Genomic DNA, 26,594 nt, shown 5'->3' with positions numbered 1-26,594 from the left:
GTGCACGCGCACTTACGCTCACTCACTTGGCAAAATCAGCGTCTATTCAATATCCGCACCGGCAACCCTTTCCCCGCTTTTTCCTGCGAAAGCGCTCGAAACCAGCTCTCTTTCCGTTACATTCTTACTGGTACAACCTACAATTCTGCGAAATCAGTATTTTTTTATTTGAATGATAATTTGCAAAACAACATTGAAAAAATTTGAATAAATAATCAAAGTTAAAAAGTAAATTTAAAAAAACTCAAGTAAAAACCAGCAGTTTTTTTTTAATATTTTTCAAGTTCTACTGTGAGATCATTTATTTTTCTTTTGAAACAAATTATTGCTATTTTTACCAGAAGAATCTTCAAAATGTAAGCTCCAGCATATTTGATTTAGTCTTGTCTTCTTAATTGAAGAACAAAACGATTAGACAACATCATAGAGCCATCCATCAGGACCATCAGGTGCTGAAACATTGTTCTTAAAATAAAACGGTATAAGACCGAATCAAAAATATTGGAATTTACATTTGATATATTTTAATTTTATTTTGTTTTTTTGCTCGTGATTAAAAAATGTATTAAATAAAATTTTATGCAACATCGACATTTTCACACATTTAAGTAGAGTGTTATATGCCAACAATAATTGCTGGCTCTTGCAAGTGGTTCATCGAATCTATTTATTGTGGAATTTAGCAACATTTAATCTCTACAATGTACAATAGTGAAATAATTAAGGACCGTATACATAGCTGCTGAGTTTCGAGATTTTGCCAAATTTCACGAAAATTTTAACGGTTTTTCAATGATTTTTCCACTAGTTTTCGATTTTAATTGTTGAACGTTTTCCAACGGTGTGCAATTTATGGGGTTAATTATCCCTCTGACAAAATTAATCTTGATTTTTAATAAGAAGGAGACATAGCGCGTCGCTTGAGTAGCATGCAGACGTAACTGCCGATTTTCGCAGAAATTTAAACGGCAGCCTGGGAAAATTAAAGCTCTTTCCAAAATTTTAAAGAATGTACTACAAGTAAATGTGTAAAGGTTTTTTACTTTAATAGAGAAATTTAAAATTAATAGAAATTATATAGGTAAAAATTGCGTAAAATTGGTGTTAGAAATCGATTGGATCACTTTTTTTAAACTGCTGGAGGTTATAAGCATAGATACAATTCTGATTCATTCTTAACTTATTTTATTTTTAATTCACTTCTTTAATGCGATGTTCTCTACCAATTCAATGATCAGTAGAGGAAAAAATCATTCCAAGCGGACAAGAGATTTAATAATATAGCACTGTGTACGAAATCATACGAAGACAGGAAGCAAGGACAACTAACAAAAACAATTTGTACTCGTGCGATATCAAACGCTGCACGGCAATCAAGCGATATCAAAAGTCGTCCGCTGTTTTTCTTGCCTATCACAACATTAATATAAAAGTCGAAATGAAAAAGCTGGCGGCGAAAATATTGGGTTTCGCTTTTTCTGCTGGCGTGCGTGAGCGGCCGTCCACCGGGGCGGGGGTGCGTGCGTTCGGAGGCCACGTGCCGGGCCACGTGGCGCGCCCACTCGAGTGTGACCCGGCCCGGCGGCCCCCTGACCCCCCGATTGGCCTTCGTCACGCTCGATTCGCATTATCCACTGTGCTGCGCTGCGCAATTGGCAGTCCATTAAACCGGCATTCAACTTTTAATTGGCTAATGATTCATGCTGTTGGCGGGGGCGCAGGTAAAAGTCACACGCTTTTTACTACCAGGTGATAAATCAAAATCGTGGCTCTGCGTAACTTGAACTTTCACACGGCGTTAAAGTGGGTGTTGCGTGGCTTCAAATGGGGGTCACCTGCCAAATTTAGTAGTCAAGTGCAAAAGACATTGACAAACAATGGGAAATACTAATTTGATCATTTTGCTGATTCATTTTTGAAACTTCAAATTTTGTTACAAAAATTGGTAGGGTACACGAGTCTAAATTTTAAACGATAGATTAGGAAAGTTTGGGTTGAGCCAGTTGAAATGTTTTTATTCTTATTTTCAATATGGTTTTATTTTGCTTGGCCAGCCCATGCGGGATTTAGTCAGCAAATATGCATATGCTCTCAAATTTTAATGAGCTTTATACTATTTTAAGATATTAAATAAAAACAAGCTAATTTTGCGTTCATTTCAACAGATATTATAATCTGGTCAGCAAAACATGGAGTCTTTAAATTTCCATACTTAAAAAGAAATAAAATGCAAAACATTTCTCTAAACTTCCTGCATTCAGAAAAACAATTATTATTTTTTATTTTTTTAAAGAAATATTAAAAAAATATGTTTCATTTAATCATCTAACAGGAACATTGGTATTTTGGTGTCAAGATAACTCAATACTTAAAAGTGCAGAAAGAGAAAATGAAATATTGTTGAAGTAGAAAAACTCTGATCTCTGGTAGCAGATCTATGATTTACTTTTATTCTTTCCAGTAAGCATCATACTACGCAACGATGGTAACTGAAGCATTCGTCCCTTTTCCGAAACTTCCCTTTACTCCTTTTCTTTGCGAGAGTGGCCTGTTTTTCCAATAATCTTCTAGTCGAGTTAACCCGCACAAAACTGCATTCTAACTACTTTATTGCACTAGCGAGTGATCACAACACAACATTCACATTGTTTAATGGCCTGATACGAGCGAGTGAGAGAGAAAGAAAGAGAGGTTCGGTGCAGAGGGGGTGGCTTTTCACGTGTAATGTGTTTGAGAGAGCGCGTGCCGCAGAAAACCACCCTTGGGGAGAAGCAGCATATTGTTTTCGACCACGCTATCTGAAAGCTTTGTAGCTTTTACTGATTTACCAATTTATCATGAAGAGAAATACGTTTCTTTTTAAACTGAGAGTTGTCATAGAATAAATTTTTTACCAACTTTTTATTGGAATGAACAATTTGTTAAATATGAGAGTTTACAACAATCATGATTCAGCTCAAAATCATTCACCATAATTGTTAGCACTTTTTATTACTATATTCTTGTATGTGTATCAAAGAATTAAGTGTTAATTTATTTGCGTTGAAATTTTTAATATGATAAAATAGTACTATTTCGTACTACAAACCAACCTAAAACCTTTTTCGGCCATATATAAATATCTTTTGAACTCAAACATATAGGATCCGAAATTTCAGTACAGATTACACACTATTTAACCAATTTACATGGTTCTAGGCGGTTTTTATATGGTTTTTTTACATAATTTTAATTGAAATTAAGACTTTTGGCGGTTCCAGATGAATTTATTATGGTTCATAATTCATAAATTGAATAATTCGTGCTCATATGACTGTCCCGTTTCGACTGAAAACTCAAAATTGTCAAAATCCCATTAGAGTAAAAAATATTAAAGTGCAATTATGCATTTTATCGTTAACACATATACAAAGACGTTTGATGTACGCTTGCGTGCATTTTGATTTTTATAAAGAAATTGTTCCGTGCGTTGGCATTCAAGCTGGAATCATTCAACTACATAATTTGTAAGCTACGAAACTTCGTGAGTTTGGGGCTTTTGAGCAGCCCTCAAATTTTCCTTTTCTAAAGGAAGTTGTGGGTGTGCACACGCTGAGGAGACCTGTGACTGTGCCCCAGGTGCCAATAATGGTTGTCAGAGAGCAGCACAAATAATTTGGGCTCAAATTGGCGCCGGCAAGTCGGGTGGAAAGTTGCGACAAAGGGCTTTGAGTGCGAGTGAGTGAGAGCGAGAGAGAAGCAGCAGCGCGGCGCGTTTGAGGTGTACCGCATACCTTGAGGCGAGCGAAGCCAACCACAAAAGCGGCCCAAATTGGATTTGATTCAAATAAGCCCGGTCGCCATGGCAACCCTTTGAGAGAGAGCGAAATTCCAAATCGCTGGCAAACAGGCGGCCGCTCAGGCGATAATGAGGCGCCTCCTGCTCCGCCTCCGCCCTCGCCTCCGTCGCCGCCGCCGCAGCCAGCCGTTCTCAGTAATTAGTTTTTTTAATCGCCCCTTCCTTGTCGCACGCGCCGGCAGCAGGGAAGGAATATTTAAGAACTTGATTCTCCTTTTTCCTCTCGCAAATCTCGGCCGTTCCTTCCGCTTATCTTTGGCACTCTCTTTGTCGGCGGAGCTGCGAGGAGAAGAAATTTTGTGCTATCTCATTTCCGTTCGCTGCTCCTCCACCCGTCTGCACCACGCTCTCTCTCTCTCTCTCTCTCTCTCTCTCTCTCTCTCTCTCTCTCTCTCTCTCTCTCTCTCTCTCTCTCTCTCTCTCTCTCTCTCTCTCTCTCTCTCTCTCTCTCTCTCTCTCTCTCGCGAAAACTTTCCTTCTGCGCCGTCTCTCCCGCTGCTGCCTGTGCGCCTTCCAACTTCTTTGGCGCGCGGTGATATTAATTTTAAATTAAAATGGGAATATAAAAAAGTTAGTGCTCTATACGCGCCGCGTCGTCAGCTGACACCCTTTTTTCATTTCAGCACCCGCAGCTGATGCTTTTGCAGCTTGCAAGCGAAAGAGCGAGCATTCCGCGCCGCTGCCCTTCCAGATTTGTCGCTCTCACACTCCAGGGCATTTCGCGCCGTTTATTAAATAAAACGCTTTCAGCGTCTTTGTTCCTCGAAATGAAGCTTTTGTTTTTGGTCATCTATTTTAATTAACGCGTTGGGAGAACGGCAGAGCTCGGATTAGACTAAAACTAGTTTGTGAAATTATGGTGAAATAATCTGCTTTATCAGGGAGCAGTTGCAAAATGAATGCCTCAAAATTGCTCTGTTTCCAAAACCTCAAAAACGGTAAATAATTATGTGGAAAGTTTTAGAACATTTTTAATTCACTGCAGTCATTTTCCACTCCCGGCCACAGCCCTTAATATAGGTTATAGTTTCTGCTTATAAATCAGCTGCAAGATTGCTTTACTCTTTAAATTTTACTTCCAGCTAAACTAAGCCTATTTTAAATAATAATTAATTACGAGTTTCACTCAAGGTCGTAAAGACCAACATAAAATTTCTTGCGGCTATAAATTTATAACAAAAAGATTTAATTACAAAAATATCATTGATAATTTTTCAGAAATTAGGAATTGTTAGTATTTTTGTTTAAGGTCCTTTTAAGTAATGAAAGGAAATTCTGGACATTTTTCTAAAATGTTTTCCTGATTGCTCTTCTATCGTTTCGGCATATTCTAACCAACATCCTACTTCATGATGAGCTAAAATAATTTTTTATTCGAGTATGTTTTTAATTTATCTTCTCAAAACCACGCTGAAAAATAAATAAAGACTTTAATTTAATTTTAAATTGATCAAATATGTAGACGATTGCTATTCAGAGTTGAAAGTCACTGCATTCCTGATTTCACATGGACAGGACACACCTCCAAAATAAGTAGCCCCATCTGACCGAATTCGATCTTTTTGGGGGAAGTTTTCGCGAAACAAGCAAACACGCGAGCGACGGCTGCTTGCGAGAGGCGGCGATTGCATATGTTCAGACGTGTGTTGTGCGGCGCAGCCTAGTATGAAAATGCAGGTTGTTATATGCAGGATCGCGCGCGCCCGACACCCGGCGTGTTCTACTAGTGTAAGCGGTGACGAGGGATTGTAAATTTCTCGGTTCCGCTTCCACGAATCGATCTCGGTTGCCATGGGAGCACTTCCGGTATAAGTGCAGGCTACACTGCCAGTCAGGCGGACCCGTGTGTTGGCTACATTTTGCTCTCGTTCTCGCCCCGCAGAGCACCGCAATGTTCCATGTTGCAAAGCTGCATCTGTGGCCACGCAAAAGCAACGCTGGCAGCAGAAAAGTAAAAAAATCCTTTCCTGACCTGGAATCGAAATGAAACTTCAAGTGGGAGAAAAAACTATATTATTTTAACCAAATATTAAATTTTGAAATGTTAAATTTGGTTTATTCTTTGGTTAAAAGTTGCCTAAAAATATATTTTAGCAGTTCCGCACACACTTTAAGACAGGAATATGCCTTGGTCAGACCCTAACAATAAAAAAATAAATATTTACAAGAGATTTTAGGTTTTTAAGATTTGGTTCAGATGTTTTTATTAAAAGAAAGCCTTCTCATGAGTCACGGCCAACTTGATTCTGAGCAAACAACTTGTTCTAGGAACAAACACCGAACACACCCTTGTGTGAAAGAGCAAATTAAAGAGTTCCCTGCGGCCTTGCCCCTTGAAGCGAGCGGGCAGGCTTTTTGTTTGTCACTTGAGTCGTGCGTGTTGCTCACCCGGGCCCCTTGACACTCCTCAAGAAACAGGCAACTCGATCGTCAAGGCATCAAGAATTTTAGAATCGTCAATTTTTTACTTGCATCCTCTGAATTTTTTTCTTGGCGATAAATTGGTTGCTTCTTTTCACCCTCGCTCTTCCCTCCTATGCCGAAGAGAACGAGATATTGAAATATATAATCTGCGCCTGGCTCCCCGCCCGCCTTGCACCGTGTAGTGCGTGTAAAAGCGCAAGGAGGGCAAAACGCGTGTATGCCGGTCTCAGGCGAGTGAAGAGCCACCGCCGTCGCACTTAGCTCGAGAAGCTGGTAATGAATAGGAAGGCTGATTGATGCAATTTTGTCGTCCGCCGCATCATAATGGAGGCAATCACAAAGCGCGGCGCGCACTCGCATCGCGTATGTATGGTGGCGCAACGCCTCCGCCACCGCAAATTTCGCACACTTAACTTGCGCGTGGGCGGCAAGCTCGGGTCGCGCCGCTTCATTTCCCGGCACACAGCATTGGATAATTTGTGTACGGAGTGAACCAAAAATAGCTGCGAACGTGAATAAATTCTTCTGTGAACATTTTCCATTCATTTGAGCACTTCCATAATTACAAATGATCTGTCATTTCATGAAACCTTTTTAAGAGCAGGGGAAGTAGGATATTTAAAGGGCAAAAACTTGTTTATGTTTCTAGCTTTCAATTTAAAATTTGTGTAGTAAATTAAAATAGTTCTTACAACCAGTAAAAAATAAAAATTACCATTCCATGGATTAAGCCGAGACTGAGTCATTAACAGCAACGAACAGAATGAATTGAAATTTTTTACTAAATCAGGGTCAAAAAAGTTTTTATTTTGTTAAAGCCATGTTAATTACAAGGCTATGACTCTAAAAATACGCCAAGTTTGCTTCTAAGGCTAGCACACAGAATATAACAGACCAAAATTCATCCAAGTCATAATATTGGTCATGCATGACCATATTTTGCTTAATTTTTTCGATAAACTCTTTAGCCTCATGAAATATTTCCATGAACTATATGAAGCGCGATAAGGATTCTCGGGACCATGCAATTTAAGGTGGATTTTGCACCACACCTGTCATTAATATGTATAAACTCCCATCAATTTTCCAGATTTTTCCGCGGCGATCCTTCACGCCTCTAGATTTCCGTAAATAAAATAAGGCATTTAAAATTTGATGTGGGGAATTCGTTCCTCGTTATTTTTATTATTATGACTATTATTTCGATTGTTGCATATTTGATTAAAAATGTAGTATCACTTTGATTTTTCACAATTTTGCAATTTAATTTCAAATAATATTAATTTGCATGACACAAGTTTTTATCATTCTTACCTTTGTTGAAAATCTTTACAAGAACTAAAACGAGCAGTGTGCTGGTAAATTTGTATTTTCTGTATGTAACATGCAAATTTACTGTCTTGCTTTGAAAAATTGCATATGCCCAGCAAGGAAGTATTGGCAAAGCACCAAATCGAATTTGCAGCAGTAAGAAACTTCTTGAGAGAACAAGCAAAAAGCGACAGTCTTGTTTGCAAAGGCTGCTCTTGGTCCGCTTGATCGAACGGGAAGCGAAGAACAAATCATCCTTTCAATGACCTGCGTCTGCATAGATTCAGGAAATTTTCCCTTCCCGGGGCCGAAAAGACGCTCTTCTTCTCCCAGAAAGGAAGAATCATGCAACCTCTCCGGTTCTACCATTTTTGCGCGACTCCTTTTTTTTCTTTCGTCGGTGGCGAGAAGTAAAGTGAAAAGATGCTCGCTCTTCGTGGCTGCCGACTCTTTTTGTGTGCCTCTGTTGAGCGGCGGCAGCGGCGGCGGCGACGACGCCGGCACTTCGTAAGGGCGGTGGGCGAGAGGGTCGAGTTGAAATAGAGGAAGCGGTCCGGAGACGAGTGGTATCCGCCGCCCCCTGCCGCCAGGGGAAGTTCCAAAGCACCGTTGCCCCGGTTTGAAATAACTCCGCTGCCTCGCGCTGCAAAGAAAGCGGTGACGAGGGATGGAGAGCTCCACTTCTATTTATTAACTCTTTAAGTGACCGTTTCGCAGCTCTGCAATTGCTCTCACAAATAAAAATTTCCTTTTGAGTGCAAAAAAGCGACTGTTAAAAAGTAAAAAGGAAATTTGATATTTATGCTTTAACAATAGAGTAGGAATTTTTCACCGCGAGGAAAACATTAAAGTTACATAAATAGAACAATTGGAAAGCTTTGAACTTTCTTGACAGTTCTTAAACAATTAAGTCTATTGCGAGGCTCAAACAAATCCTGAAGCTGAAAATTTTCAAATCCCGCGATTTTCACAGTTTTTATTGAACTCATTCATTTCAATTTTTGATCTTTTTATTCTTCTCTCAGAATGTATCGTAATCCCTTCTTTACAAGAGTGAGTGAAAATTGTTGTTCTGTATTTGGCATAAAGCTACAGTTGAAATAAAAAATAAAGTGATTCACCGCTGGCAAAAAAGATAGGGATCCCTTTCAGCAGCGGGCCATTTTCATTAGTGCCCTGGCATCGCACGGCGGTTCGCTGGCAGTTATTTTTCCATCAATAATTCGTCCGCAGATTCGCGCTTGTTGCGATGACGCGCGTTCGCCATTCGCGGGCGAGGCTGGCAGGCAACCCGCCTGCCATCAGCCCGCCAGAGAGGTCGATAAGTGCGAGAGGGTGCCCGACCTTTTCCATATTTCACAGCATCGTTTCGTGTTTCCTGCTTCCTGATGTTGTTGCCGCCGGTATCGTCTATTGTTTTTGTCTGCTGACAGATCAGCGGCCGATAGCGGCGAGAGCTCCAATAGCGATCAATTCCTTTTTCGCAGCCGCACTTTTCGAAAAAGGAATTCACTTTGTCTCGCAAAATGGTGCAGCGAGATCCTGACCATTTTTTTAAATCATCAGAATATGTGGAATCTTTGCTTATGAATTTGGATAAAAGAGCAAATACAGTTTTGCCTGTTATAAATTCTTTATTGATAAAAAAATTTGTACTCGTACAGAGAAGGATTTAAAATTAAATCAAACATTCAAATATTATTTTGAGTCCTTGTTTCCGTTGGGAAATTGAATGAAAATAAGAAACTAGCCAAGATGATCTCAGGAAGATTGATTTAGAAAGTATTAATGTGAAAGAAGTTAACACAAGAGGATATTAAATAGCTCGTTTTAATTTAACTGTTACATAACGTATGTTGAAAGTCTCCACGGTCCTCATTGTCAGTGACTCGAAATTAGAAGCCAATTCGTTTGTTGTGTGCGTTTCGGAGGCAGGGTGCATAAACACGATTCAATTAAAAAGCTACTGCTCGGGCGAACGGGCACACGGGGGACAGCAGATATAATTCCTGCGAGAATTGCCGGAGCGAATCGGCCGCAAATATTTATAGGCGTCATAAAGTCAACACGATCACCTCGTTGAAACATGATAAGTGTGGGAAGTGAGTCGGCGGCTCGAGTGGTAGAGAGAAAGAGCAATAATAATTGTCAACTGCGTCATTACGGGCGTCGATGTGCGCGGCCAGAGTGCATTATTATTAATGGCTAGGCATTCATCGCGCGCGCGAGTGAGAGAGAGAGAGAGAGAGAGAGAGAGAGAGAATCAAGGATAGAGAGAATCCCCCTCCCACCGGGTCCCCCCGCTGGCTGCTGCTTATCATGTCATTATTCACACACAATAGCGCCGAAATGAAGAAGAAGCGAAAAAGCATATGCGTCGAGTCGAAAATTATCTGTCGCACAATAAAAATAGCTGAAAACGATTCCGCGTCACTGGTTCGCCAGGATATATCGCACTCGGAGTGTGTGATCTGTCGGGTCACAACAAAGGGGGCACGTGACTGACTTTTCCATCCGTGCGGCACGGAAAAAGCGCATAATATAAAAAGAGAGCGCGCCGCGTGCTTTTCGCCGCTCGGTCGCACGCCACGCGCATAAATAAAAACACCTTTTATGCTGGCCTGCGCGCACTGCTCTCTCCGTCTGTGCATGATAATACAGGAAATGACTTACAAGCGAAATACACCTAGTACTTGTAGCATTACGTATATCTGCTGCCACTGCTACGCCTCGCTTAATCACAAGAGATCAATCATTCCGTGCGCCGAGCACGACACGATTCCACTCTTTACTCTCTTTAATGCGCGGCTTTTGCCTTTCAATCACATCTGCAGACGATTTCATTTTTAGTTTGGAATCCGTAAAATACAAGAATAAAAAAGGATTTTAATTTAAAAAATAAAATATTTTTGAACATTGTTTGTGTGTAGTATTAGACATTGTATCATGTAACATTAAAAATGCTATATATTTCACATATTAAATAAAAATTAAGGTATTTTTAAAATTAGATTTATATTAACTGATCGTATTTATTTTAAATAGTTTAATTTTGAAAATAAAAAATTGGTAATAAAAGTTAAACAAATATTCAAATCATATTTTATCACACACGCATGCATTTTTCCTTAACCCTTGTGGAAATAAATAAAAAATATTGATCTGAATAAAAGCACTCGTAACTGCACACAAAGGATTGTGAATGTAATGGTCAGAATCAAATGGAATATATCGTATAAAAATCGTTGCAAAAATTATGTAAAACACGGCTCTTCAAAGTTTCATGCTGCGCAATAAGAAAGGGCTGCCTGGAAATATAACTGTTGAGTTCTCAACAAAGCTATTGCTATTACACATTTTTAATGTATTTCAAGCACAGCCCCTTTTTATTAAAGCGCGCAGCGGGGCTGAAAAAGGCAAGCGCGAGCTTTCTTTTTTCCATCAACGTGCTCGAGTTTGAACCCTGTGTGAAGCACCACTTAAAAAGGCTCGCTGTTTCTGGCTCTGTGTGTATTACAATCTCTTTTCGCCGTTGTGTACATTTTCCACTTACGCGAATGAAAAACAACACAAAAGCGGTGCAGGCAGCACCAGATCCAGGCAACGAGAGAGAGAGAGAGAGAGAGAGAGAGAGAGCCGAGTGGCGCGCAAAAAACAAAACTCTTTCTCCGCGCTGCCTTCACATAATGCAATAACGTGGCATTCCACTTTACGGTTTCGAGGCAACAATAGAAAATCCACCACCGCGTGCACTCTGATCTGAGGTTACGCCAGGGCGGCTCGAGAAAGGGGGTAGTTCACCCCTTGACCGCGACCCGACCGTAGGCCGTCGGCAAACCACCGCGGCCGCCAAACCATGCCACCAACCGGATCGCCACCTGCGAGCTACCCTGAGCCGGACGCACCCTTCTCGTGCGAGCAGGCGTCGGGGGTGGCAAGGGGGTGGGTGCACCCCTCGTGTCGAGCGGCCGTGGTGCGCCGGGGCTGCAGCGGTTTCTTGTCGGCAGCATGGGGTGGCGCGAGGGCGCGGTGGTAAGGGAGGGTGTCTTCTTATTGGCTCCGAGGGGTGTGCACCCCCGGAGCGGCCCCGCCTTTGTGCTCGGCGGGTTGAGAGCACGCAGGGGCCAAGATGACGACCACTCTCGCAGTTACAACAAATGAAGAACCGGACGCGGACGTGCAAACAGAAGGAAGCAATTTAACGCCGAGAGAGTAATCGCCCCGCCGCTGCCGAAAGACAAAAGTGGTGCGCGCAATCATATCTGTCCGCTGGTCCGTCCGGCACGCCGACCCTCATTGTGCCCTCGATCGCTCGTGCTGTGTGCTCGCCGGCTGTGATGACCATCAACATGTTGGACATCAAAACATCGGCGGACTATTTGAGCCGCAGTGCCGGGACATTCACCAATTTTTCCATGCTCTTCGCTGGTATGTTTTTTTAAATTTCGCTGCATTTTCTTTTCCTAACTGAATCGAGCTGAGTACCTTTATTCGCTTCATTTCATGATTCGTTTTAAATACTTCAAATTATCTGTTGAAAGACTGATCTGATTTTAAGTTATATTTGCTCTAGTTTTATAAACTAAAGATCACTTTTCAAATTAATACAGTGTAGGAAAATACTCCAATCCAATTATACACCAGTCCATATTTAATTTAACAGTTTCTTTCTACATTGTGATTGTTTTGAAAAACAATGTGCTCGTATCGCTCTACACATTTGTAAGATTCCGATCTCACGAGCGAGTTTCATACTGAGCAGATTATAAAATATCCCCATGTTTCTAAATTAATCTTGCAAGCGGAAAGGAGCGGAAATGGGAACGAAATGAAAATGCTGCCTGTGCACGTGTTTTGTTATTTCTCGTCTGTGACAAAAACGCGCAGCAGGCTTCTCTTCGGGACTGTATCACAAATTAATATTCGACAAATTCTTAGGTATATTTACAGAGAAGTGCTACACAAATAGCCCTCAATAAAAGCAGCGGTGGTCGTGAATTAAAATGCAAATAGCCTGCCCGTGAGTCGGCGGGGCCAGAACGGCAGCCATACACATAATACACACTTGGGGGCGAAGGTCGAGATAGCATCTCTGGCATGCAACTCGCAACTTAACGGGCCAGCTGATTTTTCCATTATTCTAGTGGGGTGTGAGCGAGCAGGCGACGGAAACTCCTGGAAACATTAATCAATGAGATAATATCGTGGATATTCATTTTAAACAATATTGCCCCCGGCTAATGTGCCAGCGGCGCAATCCGGCAGCGCCGGGCCGCGCTCTGATCTGCATTGTCACTCGCCAACGCATTAAGCACCCGCTTAAGCAGGACAGTGACGTTTTGTAGTGTTAATTCCCACAGGGGGTGCTAATTAGTCGAATTAGAAGCGCAAACAAACAGATTTAATGATGATTTTTCTATGCACTCCATTCTGATTCATTATTGTTCGTTATTCTGAATTAAAATTTCATTCGATTTGTGTTCTAGATACGACATACAAAGGAACCTGGAGCTCACACACTTCTTCCCAGTCACAAGGTGAGATAAAAATTCCGAGAGAAATCTCGCAGCCCAGAATCGATTTATACCTTGCTCCCCCGAGCGGCCGTCCCAATCGAATTCAGCTAGCGCACGGTTTTTGAGACAAAAAGATCTGTTGCTCTCGGCCATCCTATATAACTGATGGTTCTTTGAGCGCGATAGATCGAGCATCTGTCAGCATCCAAATTGAATCTGCCCGCGTCGCGCGATTTGGTTCGGGGTGCTCTCTCCTTGCTAGCAATTTAATGTTTGCCAAATAATAAAGTTGCGTAAGCAATTACCACCGAATTACCGCCGCTAAATAAGCAAAGGATGGGCGCAGGATGCGAGCAAAAGGAAAGAGCGAGGGGAAGCGGCGAAATCGCATTTACCGGCGGGCGACAGCGACAGCCCCGGCGCCGCCGCTGGTTCCGATTGCCTGCAAACCTCCCCGTCCGCCCCCTTCGCCACTTCCAATGTATCTGGCGCGCACATCTTCGCTGCGCTTTCCATTTAACTTGACCTGCTCGCACCGGCAATTGGGCCACCTGACGTCTCTGAATTAGAGCAACGCTATTTATATTCGTCGGTAAATATGTTGCCTTTGGTCGAGTGTTTCATCAGTGAGAATTTTAAATATGTATTGTTTGATAAATGTTTTGAAAGTATATATATCAAATCGCATTTTTTTCTGATCGGTTCGCCTTTTTCGAGATGGGCGATGTGCGAACCCCTGATAAAGAACAACTCGCGAAAACTCCTCGTCCCGATAACAAACGAATAACATGAGCGCCCAGTCCAGAAAAGGACCACCTCGTCGTGATACTGCCCTCGCTTTTTATTGAAACGCTATAGACATTCGTCCCGTGAAATTAATTCACGCACGCTGAAAGGTGCAAACCAGCAAGTAGCGATTCGGATTCGGACTGCTTCTGCACTCCTACTTCCTAATCCAAATGGACTTGTCATTGCAAATCGCAACACAATAAAATCAAATGAAGATGCATATCAGCCCGTACTCGACCCCCAAACATCGCTCAGATTCTTATATAATGCAGCGCGCACCAATGCAAGCCAACGGTTTCTACTATACCGACAAATTTTTTAAAGACGATTTTGGTACTGCAAAAGTCTGGAAAATCCTTGTTTCTAGTGCATGAGATCATCCCTTTTAGAATTCAATTGCAGCCAAATCTTGCCTAAGCAGCACTGTACATTTTTGAGAAAGGTGTGGCTTCAAAGTTAGCATGCTTTTCAAATGGCAAGGACTGTCTCCCTACTTGAAATCTGATTTTATTTCAAAACATACAGTTTCCCTAAAAGGTTTCATACACCGTTGGACAGATCTTGACAAAAGAAATCTAAATCTGCCAAGAAAATGTGGTCAAGCACAAAAATTTTTTGAGAAAATAGAAAAAATTTTACAAAGGTTATTTTTTATTTTTGTGATCAGTTGTTTATCGATCAACTGCTTATTGCATCCAACAATTCAAATAATATTTGCCCTGCATCAATCCATTTTAAGATCCTACAATCCTCTATATATCATAGTGAAAAGGTTCAGACTAAGTAAGACCCGTTAAAAGATTTTCAAATATAGGAGCAGTGGTGTTGGCATGGTGCCAAAAATGTCACCTAGTGAAATTTTTAGCTTGTGAATGTGGAGCAATTTATCTCGTGCAAAGGAACTCGGATATCAGGGGAGCTAGTCAGCGAGTCAGTCAGTCGTCGTCCTCAGCGGCGGTTGCCATCGTGCGCGTAGCATCGAGATTAAAAGCGCAAATTGCACTCGAAAGCCGCAATGGCTGATGACACAGGAAATTCGACGAGAGCGACAAACGCGAAAAGGTGTGAGAGAGGTTTTCCGACAGCACGCCGTGCGATTAAATCGGCGGTGATTTCGCACATCGGCTGCACCTGCTGCCTTTTCCTGATAAAGAGCGCAAACCAAATTATTTCCTGCTTCTCCGACCGTGCGTTAGGCAAGCGGCACGACCGTCGTGCCGAGCGGGTGGCGTACACTCACTCCACCCGCGCGCGCACGGATTGATTTTTCCTCCCGTCCGTCCGTCCGGCCGCTCGCTCGTCCGCGCCGGCTGCCTAATGCGGCTCAATCACTTTTAATGGCATTACCAGACGAGGTGAGCAAGCCTCATTAGAAATTCAAATGGCGACAAATTGATTCCTACTGCTCGGTCACGGAAGGCTCGATTTTACTCGAATTTTTGTGAATGGGTGCTGTGCAGCAGCGATATTATTTCACTTCTTTACTGTACATTGTCATATTGTGATTGACTCTTTAAAAGTCACTCCGATCACCCCGTAATTGACTCAGACATTTTACAACGAAGAATACATATTATTATTTCTCACCCCCAGGTGAGGGGCATATCTGTTTTGTAACCATTTTTTTAAAAGTATTTTTCATAATAATCTAAGGGATAATTGTACGAAGATAACAACTAAAATTAACTCAAGTTCATTTGTAGGATTCAATGTTATATTAAAATTTTCTTTTTTGGTCTTCTGAATTTGGTAAAGCCCAAATGAGATCCGGAATTTTATAAAATAAAACACTCTCAGCGTCTCAGCTTTATGAATTCAGCTCTCTAGACTTTCCCAAAATATTATCATTAACAAGCAGAAATCGATAAAAAGCGGATGCGCATAACAAAAATTAATTTAATGTGTTAAATTTTGTCATCCGTCAATAACTTTTCGTTTTGAAAGAGAATTTATAAGTCAAGCTGTTAATTTTAGACGATCGAATTTTTCTGAGCTTTCAATCATTGCGGGACGATCATGAATCATGAAATTTTTGCAATTTGAACCATACTTGAAACCGTCATAAGCCATTTATATCTGTCAAAACCATCTAACACCATAAAATTCGTTAATTTCATTGGAATAAGACTTGCAATCGCATAATTTTCTCTTCAAAAATAAATAATGGGCCTCATTTGTGAGAAATTGACTATTTCACCGTGGAAGCCAGATAGCAGAGACTAATCCCCTTATTAAATGAGCAATTAGCGGTATATTCCCTAATTTTTAGCAACAGATAAAAAATCGGATGCTTCGATGATGAACGGCACTTGCTTCTATTTAAACTGCAATTTCCAAATCGAAAAACATTTTACAGATGGTTATTTGTTAATAATATAGTCTTTATTCCATAAATTCGTTTTCATGTACAATTTGAAATTTAAAATAGTTTGAACTTATTTTCAATGAATCAATTTTTTAACCAATATGACACTCTTATTTGACTGATAAAGCTGAAAACTGCAAGGCATTGCAACGAGAAAGCCGAATTTGAGCACCACAAAATAAGGTGCCCGTAAAATTCAAACAGCGGGAACGGAATTCCTGCTTTGCTTTCACACTGGCAAGCACGCGGAAAGGAGCCGACGAGAGCGTGTGAGCGCGAGCAGCTCTCACCGCGCAAACGAGGCTCATCCCCGGCGCCGCGCATCCTTCCCTGATTTGACAAAAGCAAGCCGCACGCAGGGAAATTGCGCCCTTTTCACGCGAAATTGGGTATCGGCGGCGCGAAGGTACGCCCACGCCATTAGAATGCAGCCGCTGCCGGCGGTGGCGGCGGCGGCGGAGGCAACGCGGGGGCAGGGGCGGCGGATATTATAGGCATATCGCGTGTTCTCGGTGTCACGCTCGAGCTCGCCTCAAAGCCACCCTCGTGTGTCTTGAATCAAAACACACTCTTTCACCCAGCCATCCACTCGCTGCAAAGCTTCGGGGGTGCGCGCCGCAGATCAAACGGGCAATCCGCCGCAATCACGTCGACTTATGCATCGCTGCCTGCGCTTCAAAAACAATTTGCACGTCGGCCTGACGCCCCGCCCGGGGCTCCCGACGCCGCCGCATTCGAGGCTCAAATTGGATTCGCCGTGTTGCTGGTTTTAAATCCGACCCGCAAACTTGCAATTGGCATCGGTGGCTGCGATATCAAAAGAGCTTAATTATGTAATGTTTAAATTGAAGAACTGTCAAAGAGGAGGGAAATGAAAAGAATGATTTCAGTTGACTGAGAGTGAGGCTTGATTTGTTAATCATGCTCCTTCTTTTTAATTTTTTTCGAGAAAGCCAGCAAACAATTATGTTTCCCCAAGAGTTCTTATTTTGCGAAACAAAAACTGCAAAGTTGAATCTCATGGTTGGAAATATCCTTAATAATTAGATGGAAGAATTGTAGCAAATTCCAAACTCCAACGGAAAAATGGTTGAATAAAATTTCCAAATTAATATGCGATTGATCGATTACCAGAGTTGAAGTGGCAAACGAATCACACAAATCTGATAATTTTTAAACACTAATTCAATGAAAATCAAGCAGGATTTAAAATATCGATCCCTCTGACCAGAGCAAAATAAAAAAGCAACGCGCAATCAGTGGTTAAAATAAAAATATATTAAGAATCATTAGTAAAAAAACCTCTTTTTGGCGTCTAATATTTGCTAAAATTAAAGTAATAGGGCGATATGTAATTTCCTAAATAATACTATTGTTGGGTTAATAATCTTTCAATTTGATTCCAAATACAAAATTGAATGATTCCTTTTTTTATTCGTTCCGCACAGAGGTTTTTATAAATATAGGACATATCTTCCCTCCTTTTGATCTTCGCCCGCTCTTTCACCCTAATACCGTTTTTTATGCATTCATTCGAACAAATAATCTGTATATGAATATTTTTTTTCGGAAATCAAAACTGGCGTATTAAAAATTGGTAGAATAGATGCTAGCTTAAAATATGCGGTTTAGTGAGAATGATGCGCCTCTGGCAACGTGAACAGGTACAACGATAGAGGCGGAGGCTTACTCATCAAATTAGTAGAGCGTGATTCTGCTTGTAAGTCGATCGTGGGAGTAATTTTGATTGAGATTACTCCAAAAATCAAGCATTGGTGGTTCAGTGGTAGAATGCTCGCCTGCCACGCGGGCGGCCCGGGTTCGATTCCCGGCCAATGCATCTTTTGCTATTTTTACTTCAAATATACGTGTCTTGGCGCATCAGAGTGAAATTTCAAAAGAATTGATATTAAGTATTATTTGGAATTTTTAATACTTTTTCTATATTAACTTAAATCCACACACGTTATTTTAATTCATAAAACTAAAATTAAAAAATAGTGATTTTTCTTGATTGAGACAAACATTTTCAGTCAGTTTTTAGCCAAGAGTTATAAATCTGGAATTAAAATTGTTGTTTATAATTCGACATTTTTTCCATTTCTATAAATGAAAGCTAAAAAATAATTTTTATTCCACTTAGGTAGAGCTTCTAAGTCAAAATGATTAGCGATTGCCAAAAATTATAGCAAAAGATGCATCGGCCGGGAATCGAACCCGGGCCGCCCGCGTGGCAGGCGAGCATTCTACCACTGAACCACCGATGCTTATTATAATGTCACAGTCCCTGAAATACTGATTCACAAATTAATAATATGTTAAAATTGACTAAAAGGAAAAGCTCATTATTGAGCTCGTATATGGATAGTTATGGTTATTCATCTACATATTTCTTTCTGTCTCAAACGTTTCACTACAACTGCAACATTGATTCATTTTTTAATATTTCCCACTGAATTATCACCAAAATATTCGACTTCATCCGCTCATTTTCCATGCAATTCTCTCAATATTAGCATTTGTGAAAATTGATGCTTTAAAAACGCCACAAAAATTTATACTGCTATAAAGACTAGTAAAAAATGGGAGCTACTGCAACTGCACGTCGCATCGCAGCGGGGGTCCGTCCTATAGTGTGGAAATCTCGACAGTGTGCAAACACGCTGGTCCAGTGGAGCGCGAAAAGCAAAAAGCAGCCTTTAGCACGGGACAGCGCGTCAAAAAAGGGGCGATCCGCAGTCTCGAATCGGTCTGCAGCGGCAGCGCGAGTTTAGTAATGTATGCAGCGGCGTAATTGACTTGCAGAGCACGGCGTGCGCGCTTGCATTATTTGCGCGATTATTAGGCCTCTTTTGTACGGCACTTGATGATGATCACAGGGCTAATCTGGTGCGGCCGATCTAATGGACTGCCGCCTCGCTGCCTGCCTGCCCGCCGGGGGTGAATCACGACAAAGCGCAATCATCAAGTCACCCCCACCAACCCCAACCCCCGGCCGAGCGAGGGGCAGAAGACGTGCTGATGATGGAACAACAATTAGGGGACACGTCCATGCATTGCATTCCCCAGCAGCAGCAGCAGCAGCAGCAGCAGCCGTGGCAGCAGACTGCGACTCTCCTCCTCGGGGCATATCGAGTGACTTATTTTCACGCTGCGAGAGGGATGAATGGACCAGGGATGCTCACTCCGCTGTCCCTTTGTCGCCGGCGTAATTAATTAATAGGCCCCGCTGCTCTGATGTTGGCTCGATTGTTTTTTAATTCCCTGATTTGTGGCACTTGAAGTGTAAACGCATTATTTTATCCGGCTCTGATCGCGATCTTTCCGCGATTTCTTTTGTAACTTTAATAAGGGAGAAACTACGAAACGCCTTCATATAGACTATATTCCAATTTTTTCCGAACTGAGAAGGAACAATTTGTAGTTAGCTTTATCTGTCTCAATGTGAATTAAATTGAAGGGGGGACTCTATAATAACAAAAGAACCTTTTTTCAATAAATAAATTATTATGATTTTTAAAGAATTCAAAGCCAAAACAAATTTAAAAATAGATTTAATTTGAATTTTAAATATTTCAAAGAAGAAAGACCCGTACTTTTTGTAATTGCTCCACTCCTTTTAAGAAGAGCCAGTAGCGAAAGGTGAAAAGAATTCCCACACTTTCTCGTACTGGACAACAACTGTTTTAGGTCTCACAGACCTCATCAGAAATTATTGACCTGCAAAATAAAATTAACACATCAGATTAATTTGAATTATCGGCTATTGGACACAATTGGGTGACAACGACAGCACTCATTGTTATAGTAAGCACAAAATATAAAAAATGAGGAAATTTTGTGAAACTCCGCCTCTCCTACCCTTTCGACACAATTCTCTCTTAACAAAATTAGTTCTGCTTCTCATTGCGAGTATTTTTTGTGCACCTTTTTTGGCGCTGGTGCTACAGCCTCATCAAAAAAGGATTTTCCCAGAAAACTTCCATGAAATTTAAAATCAAGGAAGAAAATTCATTAAATGTAAATAATATTTGCAGATGGAAAAGAAACACATTCGCAAGTTACTAGTTATATGAACCTTAAAATTAACTGAAGGTTCCACTGCGTGAAAATTAAATCATGATGTTAGTGTCAGCTAACATTGCTTTGAATAAGAAAGCAAAAACGGCACTTATATCGTTTAGAATGTTTTGAGAATTAAATTAGGAGTAAAATGTTTAGGTGTGTAGAAACAAAGATTGCAAAATTTAGTTAATATACATCTCTCAATACAAATTGCGCCATAGCTTTGAAAATTTTAAGCTCGTTGAAAATATTTCAAAGCACAAGTAGTGAAGAAGCACAATGCCCGATTTTGTGATTGACAGCCACTTTATCACTCTTCCAGTTGGTGTGAGTGTTGTGCACGCTTTCATTGTAAATGTGCGCGTTGTTGAATTGAAAACGCAAACCGATGGCACTCCGCTGTGTTTGTGTGAATGCAAAAGTGAGAGGACGAACAGCGAAATCGACTTGGTTGCCACCTCCCTGTGTTTGCTTATCACTTATTTATCGCGAGACACGCGGACCACTTTAAAACCGAACTTTGCAGGAGAGTTTCTAAAAATCTAAAACGTGCAAATATTTGAAAAGTACAAAAAAAAAATAAAATACTGCTCCCCTCGTGTGACGGGGAAGCGTTCGAAACTAATTAATTCGCCTGTATCAGTCGGCTGCATCTATTGTTTCTTTTTCAGAGAGATGCATCAAAAATGCAGATGAGCAACAAAAGCCCATTCATTTGCCAAGTCATTCATGTGCGATAGATTATTGCCGCGTGCGTGCGATGCTGTGCATTATTTCGCGGCGGCGGTGGCACTGCGGAGAAACGCTTCTGCTCTCTCCCCAACGCTTTTCGCACACGCATATACTCATATTCACACTCACACACACAGTGAATATACGTACGACACGACAACAAAACGAATTTTGGCGAGAACTCTCCTCTCCATGCAAATGCGACGAAAGCAGATACACACATAATAATAAACAGCTCTCGGCGAACAGCGGCAGATATTATTTAATAAAGCGATATTATACGCGCAGAGCAGAGGCACAAACACACTCGGCTCGGCACCCTTCTCTCTGTTTCACCAGCAGCAGCCAGAGAGGATTATTTAACATTCGCAGCAGCGCGTGCACTCGAGCATGCCTTTTTATTGTTGAACCATTTTTTAATTAACTCGTCGCTTTGCTTTCTCTTTAACTCGGCTGCTCTCTGTGTGAGGGTAAATTAGGTGCTCACAACAGAGAGGCAAACCACCCTCGGGCATCTAATTTCACGCTGACACCTTGCGTTTCGCGCCCACTGATGTCTTGTCACGTGCAGATAATCAAATTCCAAAGAATATTGTAGAGCAAATATAACACCTTCAAACGGATTACAAAAAAAATTATTTGCGTCATTTTGATTCATCAAGTTAAGCAATTCGCTCTAATTTTGGAAAAAACAGCTCCTTTCGGAAACTAAGCGAGATCTGCCAGATTTCGAAAGCCTGCGGATAATCAAAATTTCCCTTCCTGTGCGAGCAGTTCTTGTGGTGCAATTTTTAAGTATCTGCGTGAATTATTAACTGTATTATCTCCGGCGCAAATAACAACGACGACTCAATTTGTTTGCGCGCATTTATGCAGTGTCTGCCTGTTATTTTTGCCTTTGTTCGCGGTATTTTATTTTATTGTAAATTTGTAATTCATAGACAACAAACATCAAAAACAAATAAACTTCAATTGAAAAATTAACTAAACGAACTTCTCAAAATCTTTGGTGACAACACGAATCTAAAGAATAATTATTAAAATGGGTCGCGCCAATGGAAGGTCTTGAAATAAAAACGCCAAACCTTCTGCTTTTAACCTGGTTAAATATAAAGTGCTCTTTTGGTTTTTACGGTTGCATGCTGCTCTCCTTAACAGCTTTTAAACGACACAATAGTTAATACTTTTCCTCTCTAATGACACTGCGATTTTAGAGGCAATCGCACTTAATAAAAAGCGCGCTAGCCGAAGCCTTTGTCCTCGCAACGTCGAGCGTCTGCTGTTGAGAGAGATACGCTTGAGGAAGCAGTGATTTCTTTCTTGTCACTCAAGTGACGTCACTTGCCTGATAATTTTAACTACAACTAACAATAGTGCTCGTAAGGAGAATGTGCAAGCATCGGTGGTTCAGTGGTAGAATGCTCGCCTGCCACGCGGGCGGCCCGGGTTCGATTCCCGGCCGATGCATCTTTTGCCTTTTTTATCCTTAAATATCCAATTTGTGGCTTGTGTTTAAGCCTAACCCACCTTGCCATGTTTGGAGGCTCAACTAACTCTTCTTTTTTTTTTAAATTCCCCCTCAAATTTCCAAAAAAGGGTGCAGCAAAGTTCAAAATAAAAAGACGTGAACCTTTTTGGTTTGAGGCATCACTGATTGGGCCACTGCTTTTACCATCTCTCCTGCTCTTCCCCGTTTTTCAATCTGGATTTCGTACTCAGTGAAGTGAGCCGATTTGCCTATTCAAAACAGACTGCATGCGAGACTGAGAGGGTGACAAGTGGCGGACGATCGGGTGGGCGCACCACCCCGCAGGAAAGGAATCCCCTGTTCTTCTTTCGCGTCGCTTCTCTCGGCAAACACACTTGTCAAACTCGTCCTCTCTCGCCCTCTCAGTATGAAAATTAAGTTGGACTCGATATTAACGCGGGCCGTCGTCTGTTGCAGCTGGCTACGGCAGCAACTCGCTCAGCAGCATGACCAAGTCCTCCCTGGACCCCCACACTCACCTCCGACAACCAGGTGAGAGAAATTCCATTTTCAAGCAGGTCCATTAGGCCCCTTGTTTGCAGTTAAATTGGTAAAATGCTGCTGAAGTGCGTTCCCTAGACCCTAGACGAATCTTTGCGTCAGTTGTTGATGTTGAACCAGTAATGCAAAATTATTTTTTTATGAATCAGTGTATAGGTTGCTAGAAATTTTAATTTGAATGAAAAATCCATGAGGGTCAAAGGATTGGTCGCTCATATATTTTTTATTTTTATAACTCACGACAATTTGATTAATTTACAGTATTAGAAAATTTCAATTTCTTTTAATAGTTCGTGGAAAAGGGCTTTTGAGGGAATTACCCGAAATTTCAACTCTTCTTAGGCGTTTTAATTTCATGATTGGAGCTCAAAAGCATTTGTAAACTTTCAAGCAACTATATAATCTTCTCTGAGAAGGGAGCTTTTCGTCGAGAAATCCAATACTTCGCTTGCAATTCGCGTTTCTGTTTGTATGCACGTGTTTGCACCCATGAGCAATATTTGCTCATCAACACGGTCATGCCCGCCCCTCTCAAATAAGCCGTCTTGACCCCGGCTTACGTTTCACTCGGCACATCCATCCATTCCTCTTCATTATTGTTGTTGACCGTTCCAATTCGAAATCGCAGTTCAATCAGCTTTTTACTTTTTTTTCTTGTGCCGCCGCGTGCTGGTCTGCAAAACGACGTCGCGAGCAAATAAAAATAATCCTCGGCTCCGATCGATTGGAGGGGACGCATTTCAGCATGAAATCTCGTTATTAGTCTTATCTTTGATGTCGTTTGGCCAAAGCGGCCGTTTTCGTGCCGTTTTTTCGAAAAAGGCTCGCCTGCGGCGTAATATAATTAAGGATGTCGCTCGGCGCCGCGCGGAGAGTGGGAAGAGATAGGCCAAATGATCATTATGGAAAGCACGAGATATCGTTTTCTGCTGAGAAATGCGTTAAAATCAAGTCGAAATAGATAAGAAGACGAGTGTGCAAGGGTTTATCTGCGGAACGGCGCCCCTGAAACTGAAAGGCGATCCGTGCTGCGCTGTTGTGTGTTGACATGGATTGCTCCATTATTCGGCAATTGACAGGAGTAAAACACTAGACCTGTCTTTCTCTTTCTTTTCTCCCCTCGGTGCAATTGATCCGCTCGCATATGCCCTCTTCCCTCCTAATAAATGACAATCTGACCACTTTCTTTGTCAAACAAACACACTAAAACTCGGCTCCCTTTTCCAGATCCCTATCAAATGTTTGGCCCCACGAGCAGTCGACTCGCCAGCTCTGGTAAGAAATATTTTTATACTGAATAATAGAAACCATTATTTTCCCAATACAATAATCCTAAAGTTTAATTAATCATTGATGAAATGTGGCTAAAACAAGAAGTGGTTCAAAAAGCAGCAAATTGTATTAAGAAGTTTAGATTTGTGATTTAAAAACAACTTACAATCAATTGTCAAAATCACGATTGTGTAAATTATTTGAAGTTATCTCGTAAGATCTTGTGCCTCAGCCCCTCAGGCTTAATCACTGCAAAGGATTTTTCCAACCAGCTGAATTTAAAAACCTTAGCGAAATTGACAATTGTTTCAGAAAAAAAGGCTTAATTGTTTTTGTGGCTTTTTTTCTTTTTAATAATATGTTATTTTTCAGTTACGATTGGCTAGGTTCAGTTAATGTTAGAATTATTTTCAGCTATTTGCTTTGAAGGGTTGTGGAGATTCGCACTATCTGAACTCACATGGGAATTTTAACACAGGTTCCGGCCAAATCCAGTTGTGGCAGTTCCTCCTGGAGCTCCTCTCCGACTCCTCCAACGCGTCGTGCATCACCTGGGAAGGCACCAACGGCGAGTTCAAACTCACAGACCCTGACGAGGTGGCTCGCAGGTGGGGTGAACGCAAGTCCAAACCCAACATGAACTACGACAAACTCAGTAGAGCTCTTCGGTAAGTTCACATTGTATAAATTTATTTCTAGAAATGTGGTCGTTATGCCAACTCATTTTTACAACGAAAACCAGAGTTTACCTTCTCATCGTGATCGTATTTATTGAGCGTAAGAATAGCTGGAATGGCTGTTCTATTTGTTCACGGAAGGGTTGCAAACAAATTCATCTGGTGGCGTGCCACATCCACAAAAGACGAAGCGGCCGGCAATCGATATTTCAGCGGCGGACCTGCCGGGTCATTCTCTGGTTCCGGACGCAGAATGTATTAGGAAATCAAGCCGGAAGACTGTGTCTCCGGTCAGAGTTATGGAGGCACCTCTTTAAAACCAAACGCCGCCTGCCGGCCCGCACGGTCCGCTTTTTACAACTCTTTCGCCGGCCGCAACATGCAATGTTCCCGGTGAAATACGGCCGCCCGCTTATCGCCTCGCGCATATCAAATGTCATTAAGACGCGCAATTAGCTGCACAAAAGCTACATTTTGGTTACATATATAGACTTCGAAATCATCCACAGGTTTCTTCTTTGCATTACAACTCGTTAATGGCAAAATTAACTTAACAAATGTACATGTCATCAGTGTAAGTTCAACTTAGGGGATACAATTCATATATTAGAAATTAATTTTTCTCAAAAACAACTTCGCAGTTCTTATTGCTAGTATATTTTTCACAAATTCATTAATATGCGAATTGGCGCAAATTTAATGCAATTGCCGAGTGTGTCAGTAGGGTGATTAGGTTCAATTTTCGCTTCAGGCCAAATATCCGCAATCTCGCTTGATTGACTGTGAAAGAAAAAGATTCCCCTGTGCGAGTCGGACCCCACGCTGAGTTATTTTAGTCCACGCGCTCTCGATTCATTACGCGCAGTTGGGATTGTCTATTAATGAAAATCAACCCCAGTCATCAGAAGCGGGCGGAGTAATCCAATTGACCGGTCTGTGATGTTGCCCTTAACGAGACTAAAAACTCGATTGCTCCTCCCAACAGAGCAGCATTGGCAGCTGCAAAAGCCGCTCGCAGAATCTGCTTATCTTTCCAATTTCAACCGCGAGTCTACTGCTCTCGTTCGCACAAAAATAATCTTTTTATTTCTTTCATGTTTTTTTTACTTTTTACTGGTTGGATTCAAAATGCAAGATTTCTTAATGGACTATAAGCATACTGAGGAGGATGTTGTTAAGAAAAAATATTTAAATTAAATATAATTTCAATTAAAGGATTGTTGAGCTTCTTTCATATAACTGTCAAATCTAGGTATTTTGCTTTTATTTGTTTTTTGTCTGGTTGGAAGCTAGTAATAAATGTTCTGAGACAATTTAGTGTTGCTTAAAAGTAGTACTTTGCATTAATTGATTTCAAACGAGTAATTCAATTGTATTCAAAAGCAGACCAAAATATAAAACCACACCAGATAAATTTTCACCCTTATTTAACATAATACAAATTTAAGTAGCGTCCTCAATTTTAAATCTCGTCCATTAAAAGGTCAATTCAAAGGTGAATCAGGCACCCTTCAGACAAAAATCTCCAGGGAACTCCATTCCGGTGCATGCACATCTCTTGCTGCAAAAATCCCTA

At 41.3% G+C, this 26,594-nt stretch overlaps 1 protein-coding gene and 3 non-coding genes across 8 annotated transcripts in view; 3 read left to right on the top strand and 1 right to left on the bottom strand.

The window, feature by feature from the left end:
• Positions 1-26,594, top strand: part of Ets65A (DNA-binding protein D-ETS-3) — a 49,941-nt gene that overhangs the window by 18,232 nt on the left and 5,115 nt on the right. For 2 of the 5 annotated variants that reach the window (XM_065483314.1, XM_065483313.1), the window contains 4 exons: positions 13,060-13,110; positions 22,986-23,060; positions 24,297-24,344; positions 24,820-25,009. In XM_065483314.1, coding sequence (XP_065339386.1) covers positions 13,060-13,110; positions 22,986-23,060; positions 24,297-24,344; positions 24,820-25,009 — 364 coding nt within the window. Of the gene's footprint in view, positions 1-11,710; positions 12,002-13,059; positions 13,111-22,985; positions 23,061-24,296; positions 24,345-24,819; positions 25,010-26,594 lie in introns of those variants that run through there. The other 3 variants (XM_065483316.1, XM_065483317.1, XM_065483315.1) reach the window with 3 other exon arrangements.
• TRNAG-GCC (transfer RNA glycine (anticodon GCC)) lies at positions 18,013-18,083 on the top strand. Its single transcript has one exon. It is a non-coding gene; the product is annotated as a tRNA-Gly (tRNA).
• TRNAG-GCC (transfer RNA glycine (anticodon GCC)) lies at positions 18,440-18,510 on the bottom strand. Its single transcript has one exon. It is a non-coding gene; the product is annotated as a tRNA-Gly (tRNA).
• TRNAG-GCC (transfer RNA glycine (anticodon GCC)) lies at positions 22,437-22,507 on the top strand. Its single transcript has one exon. It is a non-coding gene; the product is annotated as a tRNA-Gly (tRNA).

Source organism: Cloeon dipterum, chromosome 3 (assembly GCF_949628265.1).
Source record: "Cloeon dipterum chromosome 3, ieCloDipt1.1, whole genome shotgun sequence".
NCBI classification, from domain to species: Eukaryota; Metazoa; Arthropoda; class Insecta; order Ephemeroptera; family Baetidae; genus Cloeon; species Cloeon dipterum.
This window is presented reverse-complemented; position numbering and strand designations above follow the sequence as displayed.